At 48.7% G+C, this 10519-nt stretch overlaps 3 protein-coding genes across 3 annotated transcripts; 2 read left to right on the plus strand and 1 right to left on the minus strand.

Moving 5' to 3' along the window:
• Positions 1 to 294: 294 nt before the first annotated feature.
• On the plus strand, positions 295 to 1309 carry F4813DRAFT_341989 (uncharacterized protein). The gene has a single exon (XM_049241352.1). The coding sequence runs from the start codon at positions 366 to 368 to the stop codon at positions 981 to 983; it is 618 nt and encodes a 205-aa protein (XP_049104769.1). The 5' UTR covers positions 295 to 365; the 3' UTR covers positions 984 to 1309.
• An 809-nt stretch (positions 1310 to 2118) lies between these two features.
• F4813DRAFT_384385 (uncharacterized protein) lies at positions 2119 to 5198 on the plus strand (the record flags this gene model as incomplete). Its single annotated transcript, XM_049246083.1, has 4 exons — positions 2119 to 2770; positions 2833 to 3182; positions 3241 to 4152; positions 4227 to 5198. The coding sequence occupies 4 exons, from the start codon at positions 2119 to 2121 to the stop codon at positions 5196 to 5198; spliced, it is 2886 nt and encodes a 961-aa protein (XP_049104770.1).
• Positions 5199 to 5433: 235 nt separating this feature from the next.
• On the minus strand, positions 5434 to 7920 carry F4813DRAFT_11104 (myo-inositol-1-phosphate synthase). Its single transcript, XM_049238503.1, has 4 exons — positions 7706 to 7920; positions 6765 to 7632; positions 6099 to 6701; positions 5434 to 6027 (listed from the first exon to the last, which is right to left on the minus strand). Exons 2-4 carry the CDS (start codon positions 7493 to 7495, stop codon positions 5727 to 5729), a joined length of 1635 nt encoding a protein of 544 aa, XP_049104771.1. The 5' UTR covers positions 7496 to 7632; positions 7706 to 7920; the 3' UTR covers positions 5434 to 5726.
• Positions 7921 to 10519: the final 2599 nt, after the last annotated feature.

The raw sequence follows: 10519 nt of genomic DNA on the forward strand, positions 1-10519 counted from the left end.
GAAAGGGTGGTTTTACCCATCATTGCGGCTTCTTACCGATGGGTGCGTGGTATCTAACACTGTAAAAGGATTCCTGCCACCCATCGGCTGTCTAATAGATATCATCGGCTAGACCAAGCGCCTGGCATAATGGGTCCAAATTAATATCCAATAATAATATAAACAAGGCCAGCACTTTTATGATATCTTCCCAATTGAGAAGTTCAAACTTACGTTTTCTTTGTTTGGTCCATCTTAACACGGGAGCTTGTGGACAGGGCTAGCAGCTATTTGCCTCATTGGAGGCGCAATCACGAGAGAAGTTCCGTCATGGCTAATCATTCTTTACTCAAGTCAAACCCTTCGCTACTTACTATTTAGCAAGCATGGATCTTGCTACGATTCCATTCACTATACTAGGCGACCTGAAAACAGTATGGGATATCTGTAAGATCGTAAAGGAGCTCACTGGTGTCCCAGAAGCTTCCAAGGTGTTCGTGAAGATACTTGAGCAGGTCAGCCGCGATAACGAATATGCCCGCGATTTTTTCAACAAAATCCAGTCACACAGAAAGGACGATCACAGCCAGTTCCAATGGATCGTAGAAATAATCACTACAAACAGTCATGAAATCAGTAGCGTCACGGACTTCATGAGCCGACTGGACCTGTCGGATTCGCCAAACCTCCATCACCGGATCGAGTTTGTCTTGAAAGAAGAGAAAACTCTCAACGACCAGGAGAAGGTATTTCGCTTTTCGCAAAATCGTGTATTAGCCGCGATCAGCACAATGCACTTGTTAACTTTTCAGCCTGGTCCTTCAAGCAAGTCATCTCTGTCTTCGCCTGCACCAAAGCCTTTGCTACGCAGAGCATCTCCAGTACCACCGCGGTGCTGCCCGGGCACAAAAGATGCGAACTCTACCCTAGGTCAACCAGGCGTTGTCGATGAAAAGGTGGCTGAACATGTTACTATTACCACCATTGAGGGGCCCGGGTTTTGATTTGGCTGTCTACATTGCGGAACCCAGGACCGTGGTCCAGATCATTGCGGGCTCCGCAAGGGTGTAGCCTACGGGCAGTGTAGTTGTTGGATGTGGCTTAAAAAGGTCGTCTAGGTATAATTAAGTTAGTAGATACCTAGGTAGGTACGCTGCTTGAACCACACAAGATAGCCGTAATCATGAGGCTCTCGATGGAACGTACCTAAGCACCTAGGTACATACGGATCCGTACTCTTGTTCTATTTTTAGATACCATGCATAGGTACTAAGGTACCTACATATATGTACATTATGTACCTGGGAGACTTAAAGAGCAATGATACCTAGGTAGGTATGTACAATACATGGTACATAGGTGCCACCCATTGATGTTCTTTCTTTGGCTGTGTTAAACTTTTAATGCTCTTCCCCATGCAGCTCTTTTCTACGCAAGTGCCACGATGCGCTGCCAACGTGTTTATCCCTTCCTTCATCTTTATGGTGTAAGCAAAACTACCTAATCTGCCCTTGTCCAACGCGATGGATTCTTACTTATCCTGGCTAGCCTGCTATGTACAATACATTGGCAGCTCCGGCATCTTATTTTAGAGACAGCAAGGGGAGAATATAGTATCGATTCCTATTTGTTATCTTTGTTAAATGTTGGAATTCATTTCTACATAAGCAATCAATAATCATATACTACCTATCCAAATTGCGCCACGGATGCTATGTTGGTATCCGAATAAGTCCAAGCTTTTTAGTCTACCTAATGTATATAGTCATGGACTGACTGCAATACATACCTACCTAGGTACCTAGAGTTAGATACAAGATCGTCAACATTATCGTGTTTTTGGAGTAGCGGATAAGCACCGTGTCCGTCTCTGCCACACCCACCACAGGATCCCGTTCCTCTGCCGGGTTCTATCCGCAGCTGATCCTCTACAGCGAGTGGATAAAAAAAACGACAGAAACCGGGGCTTTAACCATCTTGCTGTTGCTGTGGTTATTCAGCACTGTGCGGCTTTGTGCTGAAATGTTTGCTATCGCTTTTTCCATATCATTAAATTGACCGGTTCCGTCAAGGTTGCTTACCTTAACAGTAAAAGAGCAACTTCGGCTATGATACATACGCAAATGCAGATCAGCGGTCATGGAGAAAAGTGCACAGGAATCGGATGTCCACTTGGTCGATGAGGTGCCCATTTTTCTACCATCAGCATTCTCACCTTGGCGTAATCAAAAGGAGTTTATTACTGGCAATAAGCCAGCATTTGCTCTCCAGCCGTCCGGAGAAATCACAACAACAAAATCACAAGATATCTCCGAAGAAGATATATCGAATTCTCCGTTATACCAACCAACTTCCCCTTTCAACCACCCCCTGGTAACAGTGAGAACTGACACGGCCGACGACAAACGCGCAGCTCGGCCATTAGAACACGGCATGCAGCCTAGAACGGAAGTTGGTATCGCAGCTGGTAATTCTGGTAATTCTGGTAATTCTGCTGCAGCTAATCTTGAGAAACCTGGACCCCTGCGCCGCACAAGATTCAAAGAAATGTTGGATCGCTCTCTTCCCACAACGCTTTTCAAAAGCAATTCTTTCTCTCGTATTAGTGGCAATTACGACGAGATTAGAGAAGATCACCAAGCCGCACCGCCACATCGCGAGATGGAGAATCGGGATGCGGAGAATTATCCCATGGGCTCGGTCAACAACGCACGCGAAATCCCAGAAGAGAGCTGTACGAGCTCGGATGATAGCAGCGACATCGAAATTGACGATCTCGCTGCGCGATACGGTATATTTGGAGTTCATTATTCTGCTTTGCCTACGGTATTTGATACTAACCGATTCTTTAAGAGCGGCCACCCCTCGACTGCCACTCAAGGCGGGATGTGTACATCAAGCATTGGAGCTGGGAGTACATCGTTCTAGCTTTATTGTCCTTGTACTCTACCCTTCTAAGCGGATTGTGGTTTATAACTTCCATCTACCAGCCGCGATATGGAAGAGGCATATCATCTAGCGAGGGGTGGAAGATGGCACCCTCGACAGCCACCCTCGTCTGCACCTTGGTCGCTAAGACCATTGAAATATCCTTTGTCACGGTCTACGTCGCTCTTCTCGGCCAAGTCCTAACTCGAAGAGCTTTTATCAAAAGGGCGAAGGGCGTTACTCTTGCCGAGATGACGATGCGGAATTGGGTCATCGTGAGTAAACTACTACGTACACTCCTCTTTTTTAACTTGTTAACACTAACGAGCTTAGCAACCGGGATCTTTACTTACTTATTGGGAAGGAGTTCCTTACGCGGCGATGACCCTCTTAGGTGGTGTGAGTCTTGTTGCGACTCTCTGCTCCCTGTTTTACACTACGGCGTCGGACGCCTTGGTAAGTCCTAAGCTTATGTTTGGTCGGTGGGAGAATCGCGAGCTGGAAGGGCTGGTGAAAGCTTCTTATGCGAACCCTTTCTACGTACAGAAAGCTTGCTCGACCCCCATTGACTTGAGCATGGACCCGAACAATTCGGCGCCCTCTTGCCTCGATGTCCAATACTCGGGACAGTCCTATCATAATCTACTTACCTTCATGCATGTCACACCCCCTCAACACTACCAACCTCTGGCTAACAGCCCATCCAGGACAGAATGGCAAGCCATCCACGATAATAAGACTTCGAGGATGGACAACCTCGCCTCGAGGCCTGTGGGCAGGCATAGTCTATTCGACAACACAACAATGGTATCATCTTGGATCGAGACCGATTTCGGAAACCCGGAGCTTAATTTGAAATCCCACAACAGGATCATCAATAATGTCACGCTCGCGATGCCACATGCGGGCGTCTACTTGGCTGCGACAGACCCGCGCAACGACATATTGCAACCTGACGATCTGGCTGGTGTCGGTGAATACTCGATCCGTGCCAGCGTTGTTTCACCTGTGGTCAATGCCATGTGTGTCAACATGGCCCACGACGAGCTAGCACCTCTCATATACACCACTTGGCCTGATGCCCGAACGGAGGACACCGAGATACCCGGGCAGAAAACCGGCGTGGAAGATTGGTTCAATGATGTCCCACCCCCGGCTGACGACGAATGGCTCAACAGGACCGTAGTCGATGACATTTTTCGATGGGGTCCTAAGTACCACCGTCGACCCCCTGTTTTTCAACTAGTCAGAACCCCTTTTCCCCTGCTTTAAGAGCCCCCGGCTTGTATAATAGATGCTCGGACTAACGACGCTAGTAGTTCCCGATCGACTATAACATGATCACCAATACTTCAGTCGCCAACTCGGAGTCTCTATACGTATTAGCCAAGTCGAACGCTATTGCCGAATACACGCTCTGTGAGATGCGGTCGTGGGTAACACCAAAGTGCTCGACTCGATTCGACGTCTCGGGCATATCCGGCGGCTTCATGCGGGCACATTGCGAGGACCCTGAGGACACGGACTCGTACTTCGCCGCATCGGGCAACGACGACGTTAATAACCCCCCCGATCCCTCTATCGACTGGAGGAACCTAGCTGAGCAGTGGCGCCTTTCCATGGATCTTAACGGTGGCGTGCAGAACAATAATGCGAGCAACGCGCGCATCATGACGAATTTCATATTGCGCGAAGCGGCACTTAACCCGCTCCTACCCTCCATAGCCGAAGCCCTAGCAGTACTATCCTCATCGACTCTTGTCGCCGGGACTCTCGGGTCGACTTACCGCATGATCTGGGATTATCCGAAGGTCGAGATGGACCCGGGCGTCTACGAGACATTCAAGGCGTCTATGCGTACCCAGCAGTATACATCTTCACACGTGCAAAAATGGCAAGGCATATTCTACGCCGTGTTGGGGACAGTCTTCGCGATTAACGTAGCATGTCTGCTTTATCTCGCCTTCTTCCGCCAAGGGCTCGTGAGCGACTACACCGAGCCCCAGAACCTATTCGCCGTCGCCGTCAACTCGCCTCCCAGCGCCGCGCTATCGGGGAGCTGCGGCCACGGCCCGGACACGGCGGGGCTGGTGGTACCCTGGCGCGTGAATTACTCGGCTGCCGCTAACCACTATTTCTTCGAGGAGGTGAGCAGTAATACTAAGAGTCGCGCCGGCACCCGCATGAGCACGGCGAGTGGTTCCGATCTGTTGCCGGAGAATGACAGCCGGCATAGGGGTAATAATTACAATAATTACAAACGGCTCAGGGAAAGCAAGTCTTGGTTTTAAAAAAGAAAAAAAGGGGGGTTCTGCTACGAGGGATAAGGCAATTCGGCTAAACTATTCATTTACATAGCGCTGCATTTCGCGCCTTTTATATATACACACTACACACTAGCATAGCGGTGGCGTTCAAGGGATTAGGGGTCAAGATACCATTCGGGAGGGGGAAAACCTCCCGGCCTGCTACATTTACAACAGGTATTTTCTGCTACATATCATATACCCTCATATAACATCACATCGAGATGAGTCACGAGTCCCAGGATAGTATACAATTCAGGAAATAGATAAACTCGTAATTTGTTTATAGCAGATTTTCTCGATATCTAGGATGTTGAGATCCTATGTACATGTGATGTGTCCGGCAGCGTTGAGCGATATCCATAAAAGAAGATTTTTTTTTTTTCAAAAAGCGGCTGTGTCGCGGCACAAGAGACTAGACAAAGCCATAACCGAAGAATAGAAGTGAGTTAGCGGGACGAATCCCCTTGATGCCAAAATTCCGAAATCACGCTTACGGCGAGCATGGCTGCTTTAAAACAGCTTATGCTCGAGCGTCATATCGGACTCGGGCTCCAAGCCGACGCAAGCGCGGAAGATATTCGTCAAGGCGCCGCGCTGCTTGGCGAGCGCGTTGACGACGGGGGTCCCAGGCGGCGTCAGGGGCGCCTTGAGCATGTAGCTCAGGATGCTGAGGACGCTGTGGAAGCCCTTGAACTCGGACGGGGGCTGCGAGGACAGCTTCCAGCTGATGCGCGTCATCATCTCGGCTACGATGACGAGGTCGATGATTAAGGGGGAGGCTAGGAGGGAGTCCTCGCAGACGTTGAAGATGCTGGGGTGGGAGGGCGGGTTAGCTACCTAGGTAAGGTTGTTAATAGGGGGAGAGGGGGAGGGAAGACTCACGAAATAGTCTGGTGGCCGCCTAGGAAAATCTCGGCGTAGTACTCGTCCAGCGCGCGCTTGTTGTCGCCGACGGCGGGCATGTACTTGATCACAACGGTGTGATCGGGGTGTTCGCCCTTCTTATACAGGACCGAGTTGGCCTCAACCATGTCATCGACAACATTGCTCTTGGAGATCTCCTTGGACCGGAACTGGCGCTGGGAGCTCAAGTTCTTGCCGTCGTTGTTGCCGAGATGGTTGTAGCTCGCGATGGAGGTCAGCTTGATGCCCGCGTTGATGAGGAAGTCGACGAGGGCGGATTTCATCTTGGTCTGGCCGGATTTGAAGTCGTCGCCGCCGATGAAGGCGCCGTGGCGGGAGGCGAGGTCGATGGCGCCGGGGACGAATGTGTTTTGCGGAGACCCGTTGATAAAGGGTGTTGATTCGAGGATGCAGGCTACGGCGAAGATGGTCGAGGGGGAAATCTCTTCGTGCCCTTTCTCGATGGCTTGGAGGAGGTTGTCTGCCGTGTCGTTGATGCCGGGGATGATGTCGGCGTAGCGCTCCGTGTTCGCGGTCCATTGCACGATGACCTTGTCGAGGCCATTTTGCTGCTTAAAGTCGCTATTGTTCAGATTAATAAAAGCGTCCTGAGTATCTAATGTAGGCGTGCAAGTCGGGACTTACCGGATATCCTTGCGGATCTTCTCGACGTGAGCCGTAGAGGCCTTGCTCCCGGGAATGAGGTTGTCGGCTCGGTCCTCTTGGTTGGCGGCAATGAAGTCAGGGTAGTATATACTAGGGAGAGGGACCATCTGGGCCAACTCCTTCTTGACCTGCGCCTTCAAAGTAGGTTCGAGCACGGCAGCACGGTCCATGGCGTCGGCGAGGTTCAAGCTGCTGATGTCCCACCCGCCAATGACAAGGTCATTGGGATGGACCATGGGAAGGACGTCGTGGAATGGGATATTGACTTCCTGCTTGGTGATGGGATCCGTACCAAGCTTCATGGTAGAGCCCATGATGACGGACCCGTAGTAGTTAGCTGCGCGAGGACCTTCGCGAGTCTCCCAGACTAGGCCCCGGCGATTGGCGATGATGCCAGCGGTCACGGTGGTGCCATTGTTTCCACCCCACCCGACAAGCATCATGCCAACCTTAGGGACCTTGCGATCGACTTTGAAGTCGTAGGCTGTCTCCTTAGGCGTAGCTACATATTTGCCGGCAGCATCCTGGGTGACGCTGGTAGTCCGGTAGGTATACTTGGACAGGATCTCATTGTCGGTGTAAGTCACGTTGGGAGAGCTGACCGTGAAGAGATTGCTAGATGGCGATGAAGCCGAGTTGTCGGTACCGTTCGAGTTTCCGTTTCTGTTCCCGTACGCGGCCCCCGGGTCTGATTCGGCGTGCGGTGCCATGGTGCTTTGTTGTTACTGGCGGTATACCTTGATATATTTGAAATTGAGGTATCTGGGCAACCCTTTATTGAATAAAGGGCGAGTCCGCTGCGCCTCCGGGTGAAGAGCAGCGGGCTCCGGCGTATGGGTGGTGAACGCTACATGGCAAGTCAGAAAACAAGACTCTAACTTTTAGGTATTCGCAGTTGGCAGTCGGTGAAGGGAGCTTACGAGTTAAGGAGATTGGAAAACGTCTTGACGGCGTGTGGTGATCGCTGCTCGGAAGCGCGATCGTCAAGAGGGTTGAGTAGGAAGAGAGGTAGATACGACTATGTCGTTGAACCGTCTCAAAGTATCAAATATTGTTAACTTGAAGAGAAACAGATCAAGGGATGGAGTTTGAAGTCTAGAGGGGTAGTGTTCCAACTTATGTACGAAGTATGTAAAAGCAACGGATATGTCGGGAGTCTAAACAACCCAGTACTGCGGCTACGTAGTAGACTAAGGACAACACATGCAGGTAAGTCTACATAGAAAAGTGGCACGATATCCAGCACAAAGAAGAGCCAAGCCTGCCGATAGATTTGACAATTCACGATTTCGGTCGTTGCAGTCGTTGGACAGCACTTGTGGGCTGGTATGTCGTGTGCTCCCCGCCTAACCCACTATAAGGGATCCGAGGAACCCTTACGGGCTGTCAGCGGGGTAGTTAGGGGTATGATTGGTCAATGGGAGACATCTTGCTGTCAATACTGAGCCGAGTTTAGGGCTAGTTAACAAAGAACTCTGCTAAATTACCTATAAGATGCAAACATTTATTAGCGATGTCGGGTCGCTTATTCTCCAATCTGATATCTTATACCCCTTTTTAGCTTCTTGCGCTTTAGCTATGCATATTTCCGCGGGCGTCCCTTGCATTATTGTTCTCTTTGGATGGCCTTATGACTTACAGCAAGAAGATAATGTATGCATGCCACTTCATAAGGTATAACACCATATGACAGCTCATTTTCATATATTTAACCCAAACTGCAATATGATCACAAGTCAGACATGACATGACATAACATGAAATTCATAAGTTGTTCTTTAACGATTGATTTACTGCCTTCTAGAATAGCGCTGCTCGGAAAAAGAAATGATTGATAGGTTTTAATCTTACATCACGGTGATGGAATTCGTATACCGAACCATTACACGCATATAGTACCACACGTGAGTAAATATAGATCCAATACAAACATATCAAGGCACACACAGACAAGTTGAATCATGTGAAGCAGAATGTGCGGCCAATTTTACTATAGAAAGGGGGGATGTGCTAAATGTTCCTATTGGACATTGCTTATAAGTGAAGAGCACGGACTCGAAGATCTATCACAAGGGAGATATGTATTTCGCTACATATCCCTAAACCATTATTGAACTGCGAGTCTCTAGTTTCTCTTTAAGACAACTGACTTATACTTCGTTTCTATATGAGTGGCGCATAGCTTCGGATAACTAATATCGTGTTAATGAAAAAAGCGAACCGAATCAAATAAGGCAGGCCACATTCCACAAATCACCACGTTACATACATACATACATACATACATACATACATACATACATACATACATACATAACTGAAGAGCCCCCACTCTAGGATGCTGCTAACTACTATATTAAGCCTCATTTCCGGGTTGAAGGGTCTGATTCGGATATGAGTACAGCTCAGGGGGTTGTGCATACTTAGAGGTACCTATCGATAGATAATTCTTGATGTGGGAGGTTGATAATATTTTATGTATGTCGCGATATTCCGTGGCGTTCTCCCTTTTCACCACCAATTTTTGTTGTTTGCGGTAAGAAGTAGGCTATGAGATTTCATTGGGCCCAAACTCTTGGATTAATACTCCGTATCGGCCCAGGGGCTGAAAGAAGTCTCAAGAGACGCCAGGCGGCCGAAACAAGGCTTGAGTATGACAACCGAGTGGACAACCGAGTGATTGCATAGAATTCACTCATGTCTGACGTCGGAAGTATTTTAGAGTCTCATTAGTCGCCGGAGATTTCTACACTTAGTTTCTATGGTCTTGGGATCGAAGACAACATCCGAGATCTATTTTCCTATTCGTCCATCAGGCTATGATCATTCATCTTGTCTGTCGCGATTTGACATCAAGTGACCTTATGTTAAGGCAGATCATGTTCCATCTGACCTAAACTACCTAACATAGTAGGCGGGGTAGGGGTCTTCGGTAGCAATGAGAAGCATAGGACCGAGCGGACGAACCGCATTAACATGAACGAGTGCAGTTGCCGAGCCGTTGAACGCTTCACGTTTCAACGGGACCAACATGTAAAGCATCCGGGCTTTGCACCAGCACCATGCGAAATCCAGAGAATACACATTCTCCGTTGCTTCGGGTTAGATGTTAGCTGAGATGTCAGGATGGTCGATGATTTCGATTTCGCGGAAAGATAGATAGATCAGCCACGCTAGAAGGATAAGATCATAAAAGGGTTGCGATGTTAGTTCAAATTGCTGGGGGACCCATGAAGTTCGCCATCAGGCTGTCAGGCCAGTTTACATACACTCTTGATCAGCAATACCCTGATCAGCGATACTAGATAGGTACTATTAGCTACCCAAGTGGTCAATGTGCATGTCAAGCTTGTTAGCTCGGGAAAGTAGTCAGATGCAGAAATGACGTTCAATCTGCTACCGGACCTATCACGATAATCAGCATAAAGACCATAATTGGCAAACAAGATGGGGAGGAATAAGTCTAGCAAGGTTAGTATCCCATGACAACCCAGACTACGGATTACAAAATACCCTTTTCTGTGGTTCAACCTGGATTACCTGGGACTGATTGGCTAATTATGGTATTGCCGTCTATGGTTGCATCGGCATTATTCAGATTAATAAGAAAAAGGTGTGGACGAATCTGGTTAAATCGAAAGGGATAAGCTGGTCGATATCAAACTCAACTGACAAATGAGGCTCGATGCCTGAATATCTTTCCCAAGGCTCCAAAACCGGACCGTAAGGAAGAA

The sequence above is a fragment of the Daldinia decipiens genome, assembly GCF_022478715.1.
Source record: "Daldinia decipiens strain CBS 113046 unplaced genomic scaffold F4813scaffold_1, whole genome shotgun sequence".
Taxonomy (NCBI): domain Eukaryota; kingdom Fungi; phylum Ascomycota; class Sordariomycetes; order Xylariales; family Hypoxylaceae; genus Daldinia; species Daldinia decipiens.